The following is a 22,242-nucleotide window of genomic DNA, read 5'->3' as shown; positions in this document are numbered from 1 at the left end:
CAGTCCCACAAAGGCATGGCTTGGGCTAGCACAGCACCCAAAATCCATAAATAACATCACAACTTAGCATTACTGAATCCCTGGTCATCAGCGGGAAGGGAAAGATGGCAATTAACACTCAGCCTACAGTGAACCTCCTACCATCATCTTCAAATGCAAGAGCAAAGCCTCTTCATCTCAGCTTTCCATGACTAGGAGCCCACAAACTGATGTCTGCTGTGCTTTTGTGTTATCTCATTTACCTGCCACCCAGTCCCCTACAATATGTAAGCACCTGCAGGAGCAGAAATGAGCCGTGCCCAGTGTGTAACTGTACACACAGGATACTCCACAGAGGCTCCACCCTCACTGGAATTTCCAGTTCAATGCTGTGCTTTTCACAGTGGTGTTACCAGTGCTGTGATCCCACCCTCAATGGCAGGACTTGGTCTGTTCTCACCTGGCCCCTTTGCTTCCTTCAGTCCATTTTGTCTCCTATCAGCTTCAGCTGCTGCTGTGCCTTCCTCATCTTTTCCTGGTCCCTTTCTCCCTGACCATATGGTGTTTATTTTGGCTGCAAAAGACATTAATCTCATTATTCATGAGAAATCTCAATCCAATTAAGAAAAAAAAACAACCCCAAAAAACCCCAAACCAAACCAAGAGACAACAACTGACAAACCCTAGCACATAATAAAATTAAGGAGGTACTTGGTATCTTCCTTGATCTGCTATTTTGGTTGTGGAGGGGAACATTATTAGCTTTTGAAAAAAATGCTACAGCATTTGGCAGACAGTGGGCAGAAGCCACTAATGACAGCTGTGCTCAACAAAATTAATTCTTAGTAAAACACTAGTCCTTGTCTAGAGAGAGAAATTCTCAATGGTCTTAACTACACATGGATTATATAATCCCTGTGCCAGGAAGTGAAACTGCAAACAGCCAAACCCCAATAATAAATATCTTAACAATAATTTCACCTTAACAGTGAAAGATACCTGTGTGCAAGTGCCCAGTAGCAGCACAGAAAGGATATCAACTCTCCACATATTACTCTCCACAGCCAATTCCAAATAATTCCTTTTTCCCTCTCCTTTGGAACAAAAATGGTTTTGCTATTTGCCTGAAAGTCTTAAGAGTCTGGCTTTCCAGTAGCCAAAAAGGATTTGGTTTTTAATCAATTACTGTCAAGGAAAAAAAGAAAAAATAAAGATAGAGAAGGCCTCACCCCACTTGGTCACAGACCTCACCTTAAAGTTTGCTTTAGGCACCAGACATTCCTGTCCCTATGGCTTCCCAGGGAAAACCCAAACCAGAACCACAGCAGCACCACACTGCAGCTGCTGCCATTTCTTTGTTTGGCACATCAGAAAGGCACCTGGGAACAGAGATTTCAGAAGCAATGGGTACCCAGTAAATCCTGCTGGCAGATGCAGTGTTTACATCTGATCTGTGATTTGGTAAGCTGCATCTTGCCTAGGCTTGAATTTCAAGCTCTTAGCACCAGGATTAGACCAAAATAAAGGGATCTGCTCCAAGCCATGGCTAACTGCAGTTTTACTGCAATACTTTTTCTTGGTAATCCCACAAGATGACATGGCCCAGCTTCACAAGGTGCATTCATTACTCAGTGAGTAGCTCTGTTTGTGAGGATTTGTTGCTCTGAGTCCCTTTAGGGATGGTTCTTCAGACAAACATCCTTATTTCAGTGCATCCAGGGGGCTTGGCACCTTCACCCCAAATGTGGCTCCTTCCTTGAACTGAAGAACTCCATCAGCTGTACTTACAGAGAAGAGGTTTCACACATGGAGAAGAAGAAAGGCTCCTTCAGCGCAGCAGGAACAGCCTTGTGGAGGAAGGGCCACAGCTGAGAAACATTTACTCAACAGCAGAAGGGCAGGATTGGAGGGAGGTGGCCTGTATAGATCAGTGTCAGTAATTTCTTGAGCTTGAGAAAAAGTCCTTAAGCTACTCAAGAGCATAATGGGAATAAAAAAATCATAAATTTATTAAAAAAAAAAAAGGAAAACCAGGTAAGAGAATTCAGCATAGAATAAAACAAGTTGCACAGTTGAGTAGTTTGAAGGTTAAAAGGAGTTCAGAGCAGTCCAGCAAATGCAGTTCTTGTTGCTGGCAGGAACAGTTACACTTACTGTTCTAACTTTCCCAAACCAGCAAAATTTTAAATCCTTCTCAAAAAGCAGGACTAGAATTCAAAACAAAGCTCAAGACCAGCATTTTGGGAAGTCTGGAGGAAAAAACCCAGAACGCCTAATGCCAAGGAATCCTTAAGAATAATAAAGGAAAACCAACAATTTTCAGTGGTCACATTCAATTAGAAAATCAAATGCTTTCTACCTCAAACCCAACCTAAAGTGTGGATCTAAAAATTAAAATGTGATCTTTAAGTTAGCAATACATTTAAGAATACACATTAGCCAAACAGTCTGTGTAGTCTATTCCACTTGGGTGAAAAAGCCCTACTGAGAACTCCACCCTCCCCTTTCAATTTCTCATAGGCAGTTGATTTATTTCATTCTGTGCTTTCTTCTAAAAAACCTAAATATCATGCTTATCTGAAACTTCCTCAGCCTTTATCCTGGCAGTGACTACACAGTATGCTATATACTGCATTTATAACAGCCTACAGCAAATCAGAGTAAACACTGAAAACATTTTACTGAAAACACTTGTTTGCTTTTACCATCATTTGCCTCATCTTTTCTGTATCCCTCAATTATAGTAGGTGAACAAGTTACACAAACAGTTGCTAACACATCCAAAATGGGCTAAAACATCCAAAATGGACATGCTCACTTCCTTGTAAACCACATTTTCTTCAAAACAAAACCCCCAGAATTTGAGAACCACCTTGGAATACAAAGTTTGCTGCAGCTTCTTTTTATCCACAGTCCATTTATCATTCCTATCAATGAGATCAATCACTAATAATGGATCAAATACAAATTTGTACAGCCAAATATTCTGTGTGATCCTGTTCCCATGTGGTGTCTTCCTCCTTTATGCTGCTCATCAGCTTTCAAAGACACCAAGATGGGTGAAAAAGAATTCACATCTCAGTGGGGAACTGAAGCCACTGCAGCAGCCCTGGCAACACTGGGTTCTGGTCACACACACCAAACCCACCCCAAGAGCTCTGGCAGCCCTCTGAAAATAAAGGGGCTCCCATCAAGTCCCTCCAACCCTTTTTTTGCTACCCAAAAAATAAAAGGAAAGAGGAGCAGTGCTCTTCCAGAACCATGGCACCTTGTGCCCTCTCAAACAAACAGAGACAACAGTGCATTTCAACTTTATTAGAAAAGAAACCCAAAAGTTTATACAAAGCTCTGCATTTTACAGAAAACCAACCCCCCAAACACAAAGAAATCCGACATTGCAAGCTGTATGCAGTTTCTGTTTTCATGTACAGACATATATATATGTACATACACATATATATATGTGTGTGGGAGCACGCAGTGTATATATAGTGTGTGACGTCTTTTTTTTGCATGGTTTGCATTCATTATTTTACAAAGTTAACATTCAGTAGAAAAAAAAAAAGGATTTTTGTTACCATTATTTTCTCATATAAATAACTGTGAGCAGTCCCTCTGCAGATAGATAAAAAACACCTTTTCGTGTCATTCTGTAAAAAACAGACATTACTGAAATGGTACTGAAATCTTTCAAGTTTTTTTTTTTTCAATACCACCATAAAAATATCATCTAGCCCCCAATTCAAAATGCTTGTCCAAGGCATTAGAAGAGAAAGGACTGTAAGACAATTCTGGAAAGATCAGTTCTTTAAGCCAACATTCAGGTAGATAAATTTCGCTGGACCTCATACATTGGTGTGAAATGAGCACAAACAGGAGACCACTCTCTCTGTCTGCCTGGAAAAGCTGGTTCTTTTGTCTATTTGAAAGAGTCAAATTCCAACCAAGCCCCCAGCAGTGTGAAGGAGCTGACAGACCCTCAGCTCACTCTCCTTGCCCCATGACAAAGCCACAGATTTTCTCGATGCAATTAAAACCTCTACCAGCTCAGCAAATGTTTCCTACTCCATTCACCTTAGAAGGAGCTGTTGGATTAATCATGGCATGGTTAGACAGACATCAGGTTGCTGAATTACTGGGAGAAAAACTTAGCTAGAGGGGGAAAATACAAGACAACTAAAAGGAGGAAAACACTAAAGGAAAGAGCTACTGGAGCAACTCCCAAGGCTCTGGTTTGGAGAAGCAGGAACAGTAGAGAGAGAAGAACTGCAGCTCAAAACATCCTTGTGTTTACTGAAGTTCCTGGCGACAGTGTGATCCAGGTTCACCAACTGCCTGGTAAACAACCAATCATTCTTTCTGTCAAGCACCATGATGGGGAGAATGGCCAAGAGTCTGAAGGCAATACAAGTGGCCGTGGTGATAACAAAGGGAATGAAAGTGAAGAACACAATGATGCCAATTAAATGGAGAGTAATGCCAATGAAGATGTTTCAACTTCCAGAGATGCTGGCAACAAGAAGAATGGTTATGTGGTTGGTGTTGATGATGGCCAGAATTCATTCATATGTCCATGTAGTCATCATCTTCATCAGTATCACTTTCCAGTGAGGACTCCTGGCTTGAGGTCTCTAAGATTTCCAAAGCTGGCTGACAAAGGCTCTCCTTCTTTACATTCGCTGCAGACTGAGCAGACAAAATAGCAGACTGATCCCAAAAAGAGAGAGAGAGAATATATTGCTAAATAGTCAGGATAAACCCATGAGCACAGGGACAAAAGCCCACTGGTTGCTATTCCTTCACATTCAATAACTGCCTTGTGCTGATAAAAGATGTCATCCTAATGTAAAACCACATAACATTTACAGTAGGCTTCCCCACAGTAAAAGTTCTGGCAGCTTCCACTCATCTAAGAACTGCAATGGGTCACTCAGCCATTTCTGTAATTTTTTCCAAATCCCTCAGAAAAGGGACAGGGACTAGAATAGCTCTCATTTCACCCACAGCCAGTATTTCACCAGTTCTTTAGGAACTGGCTCCTGCTGGTAAGAGCTAGCACCTCCTTCCACTACTTATCTACCTCTGGTTATGAACTGGGGAAATGAACTGTTGCTTCTTTCATACAAGTATTTTATTGAGGGGAGAATTAAGATAAAAACAATAATCTAAAAAATTACTGTTTCCCTTTTATTACCTTTAATTTTTGCTTGGTCTCTTCTGAAATGCTGCCCTTTGGAGAAAGGAGGGTGGGAGTGGGTGGAGTGACAGTGATCTCAGGTGGAAATTTGGTGACAGATGAAGGTATGAAAAGCTTTGGCATGTTGGGCAGAATGCGAGTTTTTACTCGGGTGCCATCTGTCTTGTTCTGCTGACTTCCCAAAGTCTGTGAACTGGAGCTGAGTTCAGGCTTGGAACTGGAGGCTAAACACAAAACAGCAAGGAAAAAATATGTTAGGAAGTTATCTAGGATTTCAGATGTCAAAGAAGAGGGTGGAGTTCATTGTTAGATGTAAGGCAGGCTCAAAGGCCCTTCTTCAAGCCTCGCAATAACCAAAGCTTAGAACCAGATAAAAGATTGTATAATGACAACTGGAAACCAATAGTAATTGAAAAAAATCTTACTGGATGTCAGAAACTCAACCTGTCCAAGCACAACAAATGGTAGTGCAGCACTGGCCATCTACATGTACTACAAACACCATCTTCCCATTGGGCCAGATGCAATCATCTCCTGTCTCTCCATCCTGCAATGCAACAACAAAGCTCTCCTGCTTTACTTAGGAGTCTTCATTTCCTCCACCACAGCATTGTCTCTTCAATTACTGAGACAGCAACTGCTCAACAATTAGAGAGAAATCTATGGTAACACTTGTCAAAATTTGCCCATTACAAATCCTGCCATGATCCTGCCTGCTTGGTGTGCTCCTGGCACTGGCTCCCACACTGGTGAGCATCATTCCCACCTCCCTCCCCAGTGCCTCAGCTTGGGGCCTCTACAGTGCAAGTTGCTCAGTGTTTATTGAGTATATCTCACAAAGATCCAGCCCTTCCCCAGGCACTATCACATGACAAAATTATCTATACACAACAATAACCAGGAGATGACAATGCTGCAATGTTCAAAACTGAGTATTTGTTCAAAGGGATTTCTTACTAATAATGCTGCTTCACATGGAGTCCAAATTATTTTTTAGAAACTATATAAATGGAAAGACCAGAGCTTTTCTCAGTCTGGTAATAATGACAGGTGCTCATATACATTTTTTCAGATCCAATATTGTCAAATCCATCTCCGGCAGATATTGGGAATGGACATGGCCACTTACACACAGCAAAATAAAATGCCAGTTTCCTAATGCTAGCCTAGAAACAGGCAGCATCAGAGCAAACTACTAAGGGATGTAAAATTGAATTGCATGTTCTCAACAGCACACAGGAATGTAAGAGCTGCCACAACAGATGAGGCATGGCTTTCCATCAAGGCCAGTGACCCATCTCCATGGGCAGCCAATCCTTCCAGACAGTAATCAGACACAGGATAATCTGCTGCCACAAATAAGGAAAAACAAGATACCCCAAACATGAAAATCTAAATTATGCTTGCCTGAAATACCAGGTTTTACATTTTTTTCAATTAAAACACCAACCTCTTCTCTTGGGAAGAGGGCAGAGGAGGGATAGAACACACTAACTGCTGTAATGCTGGTTTTTATGTTTACTTAGACTGAGTCAGTTTTGTGAAAAACCATTTCCTTCTGCTAAATATCCCAATAGTGCAATCCAAACTGTTATCATACTGCCCCCCATGTAAGACTGCAATTAAAAGAAAAATTCTGCTTTAAAGGATGCACAAACTATATTGCATGGAAGCTGGTACTGGAGGTTTTTTAGCTGGCTTTGCTGCCATGGTATTTAGCATGCCAGACATGCAGCAAGCAGAATGCCCACCAAGGGATGAGAGGGCTCCTGCCCAGGAAGCTCAGGCACTGCCAGGAATGCATCCCAGCTCTGCAGTACCCGACTGCAAGGCAGACAGAGAAACTGAGGCATGCCAACCCATGTCCAAGCAATCAGTGCCTACAGAGGATGCACAGCTCACCACCCCATTTCAGAATTGCCTGAGGCACGGGAAGCTCCTACCTGGGGTACAAACATGTCCTGAATTTGTGCTGGGCACGGGCTCCACGTGCCAGCACACAGGCTCTGGCGGTGGCGCGACCGTTGCCATTTTCATCTGCTGACAAAGCCGGGACTCCTGCTGCTGGAATCCAAGCCCCTCCAAAGGCACTTCAAGCTCTTCTTCCTCTTTGGTAATGAAATATAATTCACAGATTAAGAGACATCCTGATCTCCCTCCTAAGCCTCAATCCTTTTGCTGTCTAACCAACAGGTAGAAAAATCCTTTTAACCTTTGCTCTGTTTCTAAACCATAACATGATGGAGTGAAATTAAATATTGGCAAGTTAAGATGGCAAAAGCAACTTTTTCATATTAGTGCCATCAATTCAAACTCTTAAAAAAAGGTAAATGTCATCTAAAAAGCAAAGGAAAAAAATTTTGATATTGACATTTTGTCATCTCTGCACGTCTGCAGAAACACAGAGAGCTGAGCATGAGCTGGGCTGAGCTTCCTTTGGAGCTGTGAGGGCTGGGAGGAAGAGCTGCCACGTGCAGAGCAAAATCCATCACCCTTAATGAAGGACCAGCTGTGATCAGTGGGGCCCTCTGTGATCTCCAGCCACAGGTACCTGCTACACTGAGCACAGCTCAGTGCCAAGGAAGACTCATTACTGTGAACATCCACTACCAGGGCCAAATCCATTTCTCATGAAACCAATATCAAGTGATCCTGAATGCCCACTCTTCACTGATACCTCCACTGTACCTCTATAAATAGATCAGCCTAAAATTCCCACCTTCTGCTATTCTAGAACCTGGGATGTTTGTAACTCAGAATCCATGTGTGTCTACAGCTTTGCTGTTCTGTACCAGCTGTAGCTGCTTTTAAAGGAGTGCAGTGTAAATCCAGCTTTCTGACACACTGGGCTGCATGTTGTACATAGCAGGAGTCATTTTCACTGAACTACTGAGACCTGCCAGTGCCCTTGTGAGGCAGGGCAGTGAGCCTTCCAAGGATATGGACACAAAACAAGCTCTGATTCTCTCTTAAAAATGAAGGCATTCTTCAAAAAACAAAGGGCTGCCTAGTCTAATTTGAATCACCTCCTATTTCCATAGGCTAAGGTTGCACAGGCAGCTTTCATGGACTAGCACATGCAGTGGATAGTCACAGTCTCACTTGCTCTAAAATTCTTTGTATGGCAAGGCTCTAAATTAATTTGGGATTTTGACCATGCAACATCTTAAAAAGGAATACATATTTTAACTTTTCTTCATTGGAAAACTGCTCCCACCCCCTCAAGTGTTGAAAACACTTCTCCATCTCCACCAATATAGAGAAGATCTCGGAATTTACCATGGTAATATTCTCCTGTACAAGAGTTCCCCTTGCAGAAACTGCTTCAGAAAACATCACAGCTTAACAGTCTGATCTATGCAGTTTGAGAGATGCAACTTTTTAAAAGAGTTATCATTTCTATGGTTCTTGAATGACTTGTATGAAAAAAAGCTCAGGAAAACAGGCTGTTCTTTCACCCACTAATTTTCATAGGTAAAGAAAAAGCCCCATCATCTAGACTTGTAGCTGAAAGCTCACATAACCATTAAGATAAATGAGATTGCTTGTAGAGAAGTGTCCAATAGCTCCCAAAAAGGAAAGGTCACCCACTACAGCTCAGTTCACAGGCAGCTCCTGTTCTGAGATGTTCCACTCACTACCCAGCACAAAATGGAACAGCCTAATGCAGATGAATGTGCTTCTCGTTCTCAGCACTCTCCTGCACATTTCTCTCTGGATACTTCAAAATACTGCACTTGGAGCAGGAAAATAATACTTGCATCTGTACATGTATTAATAGACCAAATCAGCTGAGAACATGGCAGAAGGAAGGGCTTAACTGTAGGGAGCTCGAGTAGGAAAATCCCAAAGCATTGTTTCCCTTCTGAAGAAGCAGAGGACAGCTGAAGGATCCTTGGCTCTGCCTGCCCTTTCCAGCAGCACACAGGGATTTAACCCCATGCTGCCAAAGGAGCAGCCCCAGGCCAGCACATCCACATCCCATCCCATGGATCCCATCCCGTGGATCCCATCCCGTCCCTGGTGCTGACCACAGACTGCAGTCTGAACCCAGAGCACTCCCACACTGACATGGCTACAACAACATCTGAACAAAAGCAGGATGAAAATGATGATTTCAGATTACTCCACAAGACAGAGGAGAAGTCAACTCAACTTACTCCAGCCCTCCAGAATCACCATCTTAAGTAGGGTAAGTACTAACAGAATCTTTCTTATCCACTTATTAACCCAGAATACAAACCAGTAATTAACTTAGCAGGTACAGAAATACACAAACAAAATGCAAATCCTACAGCCTCAACTACACTGCTAACTGAGAGCAGTTTTGTATCTACTCTACTACTTAACTACATTAGGGACTTATTAGTTCACAATACAGAGTAAGAGCTCCGATTTGCATTATTATTTAATGACAAAACTCTACTTCTCATGCTGATTACAATATTTGTTTGATTATGAGATATATCATTGCTTAAACTGATTTGCCATGCTTTATTTTAAATAAATTATGGCCCACTGACAAAAGCTCTTTTGAGCAGCCTAATTCTAGGAAGATGCTACTAGACTGGTATCAGTCTGTGCTCTCTCAAGAGCCATCAGCATCCTCATACACACCTCCATCTTCCAGAATATATTTTTCAAGCTTTGAAGATGCAGTTCTACAGTGCAGTAAAATTAGATTTCTATTTGAATAAAATATCTGACAGCGATTTTTAACGTAGAAGTGAATGGAAATGAAAGGGCAGGAGTCCAGCACACTGTGCATTTCTATCACTGCACTTCTGAAAACAATATTTGTTAATATTCTATTAGAATGTGCCTCTCAGTACAATAGAAATCAAGAAGCACTGTTAATCAATCCCTTGCTGTCAGAGAAGTTCAATACAGTCACAGAATTCTATTTCCTGACTGGGTCATACACTTTATTCTTTCAGGACTGTGCAATTTTAGGTTTTTTATTTAAATAGAAACAATATCATTCAAGTGACCAAGTTAAAAATAAAGTTAATAAACAAAATATTTCTTAGACTTCTTGAAAATAGCAAGAATTGGTTGTTTCGGTGTACATATCATAATTTATACTTTAATATATTGCACAGATATTTGTTCTCTTTTCATTACAGACAAAAAGATCAAAACAAGGAAGGACAATCAAAAATATACAGCTGGATCTCCTCATTATTTGTCTAAAACAGATTTCTGAAGAGAATATTTTAATATTTGTTTTGAGGAAGATGCTGTTAAAGCCCTGAACATAATGTCCTAGTTCTTCTAATAAAAACTTTCCCCAGGGAGGTAAAGACTCCACTAACTCGTGAGCCACAATATTCTGCACAAGTGTGAGAACACCAGAATGTAAGTGCAGCACATTCTGAAGGTGTTCAGAAGCTCAGATTTAATATCAGTTAATAAATCTTTTAGTATTACCCTGTACTTGTACTGTCTTGGCAGGTTTTCAAACATTAGCTCTACAAACCCAGTTTAAAATCAAACCAGATTCTGAAGATATAATATGCAAGAGACACTTGTCCCCAGGTGAGGATGGGGCAGGTGCTGCACTCTGGAGACCCATTTAGCACTCTCACAACACAAGACACAGAAATTAAGCACACAGAGAAAAGCACAGATTTGCAATGCACGTCACTATTGATACTGAAAAGTTCCTCTCCAATCGAGCTGCATTACCAGAAATTTTTTTTTAGCCTTCCCTTTCCCAACAACTGCCTAAATCCATATAAAATAGTACACGACACAGAAAGAGGGACATCATACCTTTCAACATCTCCCTGCTTTAGTGAGGAAGAAACAATTCAATGCAACAACCTACTCCAGCTTTCCTCTCCAACCTCTTCCCACTTGTTGCCAGGGTAACCAGTGTTTGCAGATGCCTATAGCGGGCGCCTGGGTTCATGACTTCATCCCAGTTAATATCCTCTCCCAGCTCCTCAGCACAGAATGCACACATGCATTCATCCACACACTATCAACACACTGATTACACAACCCTGCAACTGCTCCTGTACCCACACTGCTCACTCTGCTATTCTGCTGCACAGAAAAATCCAAAATAACGCCGGCAAAAATAATCACTTGGCAATTTGAAGATGTGGAGAAAGTTTAAAAGCAGTACTAGTGTAAGCAGCAAGCAGCTGCTCTGGTCCCTCTGCACTGAACACTGACTGATTTGATTTCATTGTGCTGTCAGGTATGAGGCATTAACATCAGTGTTATAAAACATCTTGTATAGAGTTTAAAAAAATTCTTTAGTCATGCACTAAACCTCTAACATTACAACTGGAAGACAAGCCCAGAAAATGTGACTAGCACCTGGAAAAAACATTTTCCAGTTTCTAACAGAAGCAGTTTGAAGTATTACAGCACAGATATGTTAAAGAATACAGGCAACACAGAGTGCATGCACAAAGCACCATTTCATTATTGGAAAGAAGAAGGAGCTAAGCTTTGAACTCCAGGACAAAATATTAACATCATTTCAAAAGAAAATACAAGGAGAAGTGAACAGACAACAACCTCAAGTGCTTAAATAAAGCACTTAAAAAGGAATACATATTTTTATATATATTCATATATATTTTATATTACATATTTTTATGTATTCCTTTTTAATGCACTTGCACTACTTGCCTTCATCCCTCTGCAAAACCCCTTCCCCAGCAGTTCCCTGTGTCAAGACAAAAACCTAAAAATCAGTAGGATTTAGCTGGTTTGTGCTACCTTGCCTTCCCACCGCTTCAGAAGAGTAAGGATTGAATTCTGTGTGCCTCCAGACTCCAGGAAACCCTTCTCTTCCTAGTCCCAGTAACAACTGGTTTGCTCTGCACTGGTGGCCACCCACAGCACACAAACTGTTCCCAACTCATTTGCTGTACAAGGCAGGGAATATTTGATTTTTTTTTTCCACCCGATGGAAACACGTCTGATCCTTTGCTCCCTGACATAGTGGAGAAAGCATCTTACCACATTTCCAAGGAATAATACTAATGTGAAAACAATTCACTTTCTCTATTCCATCTGCCTTGCTCTCCAGCGTGCTGGGAATTAATACAGCTTTTTTCCCCACACAGCAGTTGCAAAGGCCATGGAAAGCCTGAATTTGAAGGAGCTCAGAGTTTCCTTATGAGCTGTGCTACCAAGTCAGCAGAGAGACTGCACTGGAACAGGGGTTGGCTCAGCTGAGCAGAGTTAAGATGCAGAAACACAGAAACAACAGAGCCTTTAGCCATGAGGTACCAGAGCACAGCAGACAGCCAGGCTACCTCGCTCATCACAGCATGTGGCAGGTACACTTGGTAGCCTTGCTTTCTCTAAATTCATTCCAAATATCCTGCTATTAAATGTACTTCTAAAAAAGCACTGCCAAGTGCCTTTAGTGCATATAGCTGTAGAAAGAAGTATTTGACTTGAAATGCCAAATGCAGGAAATTACATTCAAAGCTGACACACAGAGTCGTATGTTAAAAATTAAGCATTGGAGTAATTTTGGAGGCAAAAAGCTGCAGAACACAAGTTCTATTGGCCCTGAAAGAAAAGGAATTCAAGCAGTCTGGTGAACAGAAGTTTGCAGTGCAATAGCACAGCACAGTGCTATATTTATCACTAGGTCCTGAGCAGGGAGAGTGTACTGTACAGTCAAATGAGACATAGCCCAAAACTCTTCCTAATGCTGAGGTCAGCTGTCACAGACCATTAACAGACTAAAATTCAAAATGGGTGGCTGCTTTGAAAGTGCTTCCTGGAAATAGTCCCTGGCCCATGCTAACTCCCAGATCCCTCTGACAGCCATGCTGGGGCCAGTGTGACAGCAGAGACAGCAGAAAGAGACAGACAGGTTTTCCTGTGCCCAAAACCATTTCCTGCCCCCAGCAGCTGTCCTAGAGGTGCAGAAACCTGGCATGCATGTAGGTAAAGAAAAACCCTGAAGTTTAATCCTTTCTCTTTTTTTTTTTAAACAAAACTTCAATTTAAAACAGCAAACAAAAGGTCTGGATCAAAAAGACAACAGTTTGATATTAAACTACATGAACATTCAAATGGCTTTATCAAAACACAGCTAATTGATATTTGTTTAATATCTGGCTCAGCAAGGACACATCATCTGGAGAGCATCACAGCAGCACCTGTGGACAGCAACAGTCATTTGCAGTCTCCTGCTTCTGGAATTTCTCTGTGAGTTGCCTAACAAAAGCTGTAAGAGAGCTTCCCCTTAGCATCAGGGTTTCACCCTCCTCTGCCCTGACAGCCAGCTAAGCACAAGGAAATTAGCAAAAGCAGCTGGCAGAAAAATCTCTCAAGCGAATGTAATGACACCCCACAATTTTCTAAGTACTTTGTAAGCAACACAATACCTGTGCAGAGGACTTATAACTACATCTCTCTTCAGTCTGCCTTTGTGCAGGAATATATGTAAATTTTATGCTGCTGACAGCAATCTAAAACTAGTGAAACTGAACCATATTGCAACCATAAAGCATTGCTACCACGCTCCTTGACAAAAATCTCCAAAAAATGTGTTTCAGTAGTGCAAAACATCCACAGGGCAATGGCTCTCCAGGATTTTCAGGGAGATTTAAGAGTGCACAGGGCTAGAGAGGCTCCTGGAGCACAGACCTGCCCTGAGTGCTAAACCCTTGCTTCAAACCAGCACCTCACCTGCCTCTGCTGGCCCCTGCCCTGTTTGTTCTTACTGATCCAACACAGGTGCATAAAAATTATGACAGTTTTAATGTCAAAGGATTTTCTGCACTACATTAGATTGAGTAAATAAAACTTCAGGAATCTGAAGTGTAGATATCAGAAATAGACATTAAGTGTACTGAAAAATTCTTGTGCAATGAGTTTGTTTCGACAGGAGGTAAATCAGCACAATTTCCAAAGGGAAGGGAAGAGCCATCACTGACTGGTACTGTCTGAGCACTGCAAAAAGGAATTAAGAAGTCATTCACAAACAGGAAACCCCTGCTGACATTCAGCAGTCGAGTTGTTTTCAGAGTGCACCCATTGTGAAAAATAAAAAGCTTCACAAAAAGCATGGATGAGACAAGGGGAAGTGAGAGTACCAGAGCCAAGGAGGCTGAAGCAGCAAGAGATCGGAGAGTGCTGCAGAGCCCACTGGGGAAGCCTGGCTGATCCCCACTGATGACTCTTCAGTCACTCACAGGTGGGCAGGAGCTTCTACCCCAGCATTTAAAGAAGAGGTTTTAAAGCCCAGGAGAAATCCAGCCTTGGGAACTGAGGAAGGGAGCTGTCAAAAACCAGAACAAGTCAACAAATCAACACTCTCCTCAAGAAATTGAGGAGAAAGCAGTGGAAGTGAGATGCACACAAGTGCCACAAGAAAACAGAGCAGAAGAACACATGCATTGAAGAGAGAAGCTCCATGCCAGGTAACTGCAATCTGAAGTTAGCTCACATCAGGCCACAGGTCCTTGGCCTGCCTAACTATTTTCTATTTCATCTTTTTTTGAGCCATTTGCTGAGAAAACTCTGTGCTCTACAGCACAATTTTGAATTCAACAGAAAAAACAAGGTAAGACACTGACTGCAATTAAGAGGGTTAACTGGTACTACTTACAGTCATTTAAAAAGTACCTGAAAATTTGAATTGAATTGGATAGTTAAAATAAGGTATGGACAACAGGACAAAATACTTTTGTGTAAGAAGAAAACACTGAACTACAGGCTCCTAATATCTGTGTTTGTCTTTGGAAATCCATGACAAGCAAACCCAGGAGCCACTGAGACCAGTATGAGGTTAAGCTCAACTTCTGATGGCAAAGTACAAGCTCCATTATTTCACCCAGTAACAGGAATTATTTCACCATTATTTCACCCAGGAACAGGAATTGTGGGTGTCCACTGATGATTGGTATCCAGAAACTGCAAGGAATTGAGGTGGGCCCTTGTGCCATGCAATGTTTTAATACAAGAGATGCTGCCAGAGCAAATTGATGGTTCACATTCTCTGTAGTGATGCCTTAGGAAAACATTCAGTTCATTCCTCAGTCTTCTGAGAACCTAAAGTCATGTATCAGTTGCTAAAATAAATTAAGTTGCAGACTTCAGGGAAAAGATGTTCCTTACACCTCAAAGCTCTCCTGTGACTCCAGCACCCAGTTATCCTACAGGGTGAAATGTCACATTCCAACACTACTGAGTGTTACTGAATTCTTAGGATTTCCCACTTCAAATCCCTCTTTACTTGGAACATTTGCCTTTCAAGGATTCTGCAGCTGCCTGCACACACTCAAACAATTTAACTTCATTGCTCTCTGTGTAATAGTTGTTCCTCTTTCCACACAACTGTTCTCTCTTGTATTTATTTCTTGTGCTTCTGAAACTTTCCAAGTTCTACAGGCTGAACTATATTTACACCTCTACTTCCCCTGTTGTGCCCATTTCACAAACATCTGAAATTACAGCAGGATATTCCCATGGCTTATGGAGTGCCACTTCCCTGCACAACACAAAGAATTGTCTTCCCTAGCTTTGAATTTCTAACTTTGGACAGCTTTACCATGACCTCGTTTTCATATTGAACTGCTTAGGCCTTAAATGGACAAAAAATTAATAGTGGGGAGTCTTCTACTTGGATTTTATATTCCAACTTGGTAAATAGCTGGTTTTAAGCAAAACACAGAACTTTAAATAATTCCAGGTATTAAAACCTTCTCTTGGTATCAGAACTCAAATGTGAATGTCTTCCTGTTCATTCCTCATAAAAATCATTATTGCAATAAGGACAGCCAAGAAGAAAATGTCAGGATTTTTCAGCAATTTAGAACCATGTAATAGTGGAACAGTGTGACAGGCTGGAGGGAGTTTACCTTAATTGTCCTATTTTAGCTTCCCCAGAGAAATGTTAGGCTGAGCTAGGAAGGCTCAGAGTCCCAAGCACATTTTTACCCAGATGTAGGAAGGTGTCTTGCTGAAACTGCCACCATCACCCCTCTGCTGCTGGACTCCATCTTGCTGTGCTCTGCACCATCAGTCATGCACCAGACAAAATCTCAGGAAAACATTTACATCAGAAATGAGTGGCACAGCATCAACAGTGCCTGGAAAAACAACTCCTTTTTCTGGGTGAAATCAGAGAAAATGAGAGTGGCTAACACTCTCTGATGTGTAATACTTCCACATGAATAAGTAGGTACAGGTAGAGGTTATGAGATAAAAAAGGTGGAAACAGTTTACTCTAAAAATGGGAGGAGTTTTTACCCAAACAGAACTAAAGGAAGGCAGATGAAAAAGGGTTGTAACAGAATTATAACTAGTTCTTTTTAGAGAAGGTGGATGCAAAGGTAGGAGAATTAAAAAGAAAAGAGGAAGAAAGGACACAGCAGTAATTGGTGTCTCTCTCAGCTAGAGAAATGACCTGTCAGGTAGGGCTGAGAGCCAGATACAACTCAGGCATTCAGCACTGAGCTTTGGAGAGAAAGCCTCTTGATGTTCAGTTTCAGGGGTGTAATTCTGGCAGCTAACCCTTCCATCTCCCTCAACCAAAATGATGTATAGAAAACATCAAAGAAGAATGAACAATATCTAACTCTACAACCTTAACAAAGCCCAGAAAGTCAAAAGATTACAATAAATGTTCCAATCACTGCAACGAGGCCTGGGGAGTTGCAGAGAGGAAAGCACATCAGAAATGCTCCTGAGTTCTGTTTGAAAGCCAGAAGAATGCCTGAGTTCTTACCAGCATTGTCATTCCTACACCAGGCTCCTTAGCAAGCCCATAACAGCTTCACAGAGGATTCAGTTTTTCCTCCCCTGTTGTCTAGGGACAAACTCAAATTACTCCCTGCTGAGCAAGCCAGACAAGACATCTTATGACACCAGGCAACACCATTCTTTTGCTTCCCAAGGAGAGTAACAGATGCAATTTACACACAGACTAAGCCATTCCTTCCTCATCACTCCCCTTTTCTCTTTTCCCTTCCTAAGACAATCTCTCCCTGGAACTGTGAAAAAGGAAAATTAGACAATACAACTGCTAGATGTTAATACAACTGCTGATAGTAGATGTTAAATTTCAGTTTTGTTCTGTGCTCAGAGATTAGCAAATTGGGAAAACCTATTTCTCCCTAACTTGCTCTTCACTGCTGATGAATTCAGACTGTGTGCATTCAAATAACAAGGCTGATTACATAAGGAAAGAAATGACATACCAGGAGTATAAAGACAAAAACTTTACAAAGTCACAACTCCAAACTAAGAAAACCTCCTGTCTCACAGATCTGGACACTAGCTCCACTGTCTCTTCCTGCATGATTTTCCACAATACCTGTTTTATATGTGATTCATTCATAACTTTATCTGGGCTCCCCTGACTTGTCTAAGGCATTTGGTGAGTAGTGCTGGGCCCAGCCTTGTAAACAGATGGAGTGAGCACAGGCAGCAGCAGATGCTTTTTCAGACAGTGCTTCTGTTAAAGCTGCAACAAAGTACAGCCTATGGCAGGTGCTGTGCCACCTTAACATGCACACTGTCCCACAAATATTGCCAACCACCTCTTTGGGCAAGTCTGAAATTGGGTCTGATCTTACTTCACTCCCCAAAGTGGATCAGTATTGCCCAGCACAGAGATTTTTTGTCTGCTAACAAGCCAGCCTGCCATGACAGCACCAAAGCAAATGACAGCATTCTCATTTATTCTTTCCTCATCTAGAAAACGGTATAGGACCAATTACATAATACAGTCATCAACAAATCACACAATCATGCTATAGAATAAATAACATTTGTTTGGCTTCTTCAATCCTTTCCTGTGCTCTAACCTGGCACATAACCACACCAGGGCTATAAATAACATATTCCAACATTCTGGTCCTGTCAGATGCTTCTCTTCTGCAATGTGAAACATAATAGTGATGATAAGCTAACTTTGTAGACCATGCAGAATCTTGTTCATCAGTGTTATGTATCTCCACATTCACATATGCTGGGCAGTGAGAGCTGCACAGCTAATTATGTTAATCAAGCACTTCTAAGACAGATTTAGGCTACTAACCAGTTTATTTTAATTGTAATCACTTTACCTTAAATCTTTTTAAATGTTAAAAGGAATGGATCCTCAACTCATTGAGGAAAACAAAATAATTTTCATTTTAATGCTGCTAGAGACTTCAATTCTCTAAAAGAGATGACTATTTTCAGGCTGCTATTTCATGATTTCACATACAACTCACATGGAGTGGTCACTCTTTTAATCTATCCCATAAATTAAAGTATTGATTATACAGATCCACTCCAGGACCAAGACAAAAACCTGCGTAGCCTTTTGAAAGTGGGGTAGTGATGAGAAAAGGGGACAGAACCAGAGCTCAGGCACTACCTCAGCATGTGGACTCTGATCAGAGGGGGCCAGAAGGAGCTCCCTGGCTGAGACTTACCAGGAGCAGCATCCCCCATGCTGGGGGCAGCCTCTGTGCCCTGGCCCCGGGGCTGCTCCGGCTCCCGCTGCGGCTCCGGCGCGGGCGGCACCGAGCACACCGAGGACGAGGAGGATGAAGAGGATGAGGCTGGCTTGGATTTGGAGTGCAGCTCGTTCAGTCTCAGGAGGTTTTCAGGAGTCACAGTGTCTGGATTCACTGGGGTGGGATGCAGTGTGGCTGGGGCTACTGGGAAGAAGCTCTCCCGGGTGTCCTTCGGGTGCTTTGGGGTTGTGGGTGCTTCTCCTGTGGCCTGCACAGAAAAGGGGCAGCAGTGAGAAAAACTCTGCAGGGCACTGACTGTGCTACCTGCAAGTAGCACATTTTATGGACAGAAAACACTCTCTTTAAAGTGAAGATAATAGAACAATGACTCAATCACTATTCTAAAGAAATCTTTTCTCCTTTATGGATTATTTTTCTGTTCTTTATGGTCTGTTTATCAAACTAGCACTTGAACACTTATTCACATTTACAAAGTTTAATTTAACACATCCCTCACAACATAACATGCTTCCCTGAACTCTGTAATTAAGCATGAGTTACAATCTCCTGTAAACAGAAACATATTTCTTTCATTTAAAAATACATTGACAAGTGCTTGACCTGAAAAAACAGATCTGCACTGCTTTAAGAGACTTTGCAAATTATCACAAGAAATAATTCTTAGTGAATGATGTGAGAAAGAAATGGAGAAAATAGAAAAAGTATTTGCTTGTGAAATAAGAGATGAGAATAACTCCAAACCATAAATTCCTGACAAGTGCAGAACTGATAGCACTGAGGTCCAGCTTGGAGCAGGCTCAGGGAGATCTGCTGCCTGTGCACAGCAAGAGAGGCACCAAGAGCAGTGCTCCTCTCCAAAGCCAGTGCTAAAAATTGAATGCACTGTCATTTATTATACAGACAGAAGGTAGAAGTGGGACATAAATTCACCAAAGAAGGGAATAAAAGTACCCATAAAATTGATATCTTCTCTGTAACTTTTATCAGTAATCAAATAAAGTATTCTTGCTTGTGAGGCCACAGAAAGCATTTATTTTACACTCTCTGCAGTCTTCATTTAATGGAGATTTATTGGACCATAAAAGATGCAGTCAGACAGAATTCTCAGATGTTTAATTGTTTGCCTCATGCCTCTAACAAGAAAAAAATCCTCCTTTTAACCATGGTGATAAGAGTAAGCATGTCTGAAACAGAAACAGGATTCAGCTGTCAAATGTAAAATCAAATTGGACCCTAATGTCCTAGATGACCAAAGATTTATTACAAAGCCAGAAAAGTCAGTAGAATTTCACTGAGAGAACAGAGGAGGCTTTCAGGTGGAGAAAATGCATACTTAAAATTCAAAGGTAGAGAGCACACAAGTACATTTAAAAAAAAATAATTGGCAGAATGTATTTTTGAAGTTCCTGAACTTGATTAATCAATCTCTAAAAAGCATACAATTAAAACCTGCCAGATTCTATGTGTACACAAAAAAACCTCAAAAACAAAAAAAACAAAAAACCCAGCAGCTATATTCACAACAATTACCACACTGGATCAAAAAAAGGTCTGTTTTGCCTCTGAAAGCAGCAAGTTTCTGGTGCTTAAAGCATCGGTTCCAAAACTAAAGGTCTCAACACACAAATGGGATCACACAAACCTGAGGGAAATGAAACTGCAGGAGCAAGCCTTAAGCTAGAAGTGAGATCACTTGAGGAAATGTTTTCAGCTGTGATTTAAAGGGAAAGCCCTTCACACCCATGCACTTCATTAACTTGCATAATGGGTGATGTAGAACCTGACATTTCTGTGCTTGTATTGTATCCAGATTTTTTTCTGGAGAAACACAGGAAGGTACTACTTAGGTACATAGATGTTAAAAATGGATCTGCACCTCAGATCTCTACAAAAATGCACAGCTATTTGCAGAGCCAGAAAAAGGACATTTGGAAAGTAACTCAGCAGTATTTGGATGGTTTTCAGATGAAAAATGATTAGAGAGAGTGCAGCCCCATGGAATAATTGCTGCTGGAAGGGACCTCTGGAGGTCTCCAACTTCCCAGTTCCATCAGCTCACTGGGGCCAGGGCCAGCCCAGCCCAAACACTGCCAAGGAGATTCCAGAGCCTCTCCAGGCCCCTTTCTAGTGTTTTACCACCTTCCCAGTGAACATTTGTTTCCAATCATTTCATCCAAATTTCTCTTGCTGCAACTTTCAATGGTGCCTCTTGTCTGGTTCTTTCCTTTCTGCTGAAAATCACAATTCTATAACCTTATCCTCCATTATTCTTCTCCTCACCAGGATGAAGCATCCCAGCTCTTCTTCCAGAGAACTGAAACATTTTATTTACAAAAAAAAAATAAAGCTTTTAAAATAATTAAAAAATATTAAAGCTTAAAAACATTTTATTTACAAAAATAATAAAAATACAAAAATAATAAAGAAATGTGATTTTTCTGATTCAGGAAAACCATGACCAAAAATTGCAATGTGTAGTCAAAAAGTGCAGCCTTAAACAAAAGAAAGCAACACCAAGATAATTGTGTTTATACTTTAAAGGGAATTTTCCACATGTGACCTGGTGAAGACTTGTCTTGAGCTGCTGTAAACAGACAGGTTCTTTTCAACCCAATGAAACAAAGACTTTGGGAGGAAAAACAAAAAAAATCTCAGACTGATCTTGGGTTTTTTTCAAAAAAAGGGGTGGGAGTGGAAGAAAAAGGAGAAAGCTCTCTTTAAAATCAGAGCCAAGCACTAAAAACCCATTGTTGGTTACTGTCCACTGTGCAACTCACAGAGCCTTAAGAAAAGGGATTTAAACCGGCTTTGTGTGTTTTTACTGCACTCAGGAACTGCAGACCATCCAAAAGCTGGAAGGACAAAGCCCAGATGAGCACCACAGTGAGGCACAGGTTCTGTAAAAGATTTTGGGTTTAGTGTAGGGGCAAGAATCCCAGCACCTCTGATCAGCAGGTGATGCTACTCACAAAAGGCAGCTCAGGGAATGTCACCAGCTCCACTGCTCAGGACTTATGGGACTACATTTCATCATCCTGCAGATCTCCAGGAAAACAGGACCTAATAACACCCAGCTGAGAAATAAACCCAGAAAAACTCACCACAGCAGCCTTGGATTTACCAGAAGCCTTTTGTTCATCTATCTCTACTGTTAAACCACCAGTAAGGTAGAATAAAGTTTGTTTTCCACAGACAGACAGTGGGAAATGGAGAGGCAGTGACATAAAACCTTACCAGTGTTTTATGTGGTTTCTCATCAGAAGATTATTCTTTAGTTTTTACTTTGCTGTGGTACTAAGCCAAATCTCAGTCAGTTGTGACTCAGAACTTCTCCTTTTCCCCTCTCCAATCCACCTCACCACACTCAGTGCCTCTGTTACCACCACAATTACAGAGCGCCTTTAGTCACCAAGAAGAAATGAATATTTTCTAACATTTAAAGTTACTTACAGAACATGTGAATATAACTGAATTAAGATAAAAACTCTTATCTGATTTCTTCCTGTCTTTCATTGTAATTACAAGTTCCTGTAGACAAGACTGGACTTCCTTCTAGATTTTCTAAAAAACATGAGGTACTGAAGGGTTTGCAGTACTACTTTTGTATTG

The 22,242-nt window shown here is 41.3% G+C and overlaps 1 protein-coding gene across 1 annotated transcript in view; it reads right to left on the bottom strand.

Annotated features, from left to right (window-relative positions):
* Positions 1 to 3,279: 3,279 nt before the first annotated feature.
* Positions 3,280 to 22,242, bottom strand: part of CABIN1 (calcineurin binding protein 1) — a 111,392-nt gene continuing 92,429 nt past the window's right edge. The window contains exons 31-34 of the mRNA XM_031063157.1: positions 18,589 to 18,880; positions 7,120 to 7,284; positions 5,174 to 5,400; positions 3,280 to 4,686 (exon numbers count right to left, since the gene is read on the bottom strand). Coding sequence (XP_030919017.1) covers positions 4,543 to 4,686; positions 5,174 to 5,400; positions 7,120 to 7,284; positions 18,589 to 18,880 — 828 coding nt within the window. The 3' untranslated portion in view covers positions 3,280 to 4,542. The remainder of the gene's footprint in view (positions 4,687 to 5,173; positions 5,401 to 7,119; positions 7,285 to 18,588; positions 18,881 to 22,242) is intronic.

Source organism: Geospiza fortis, unplaced genomic scaffold, assembly GCF_000277835.1.
Source record: "Geospiza fortis unplaced genomic scaffold, GeoFor_1.0 scaffold31, whole genome shotgun sequence".
In the NCBI taxonomy this organism is placed as follows: domain Eukaryota; kingdom Metazoa; phylum Chordata; class Aves; order Passeriformes; family Thraupidae; genus Geospiza; species Geospiza fortis.
This window is presented reverse-complemented; position numbering and strand designations above follow the sequence as displayed.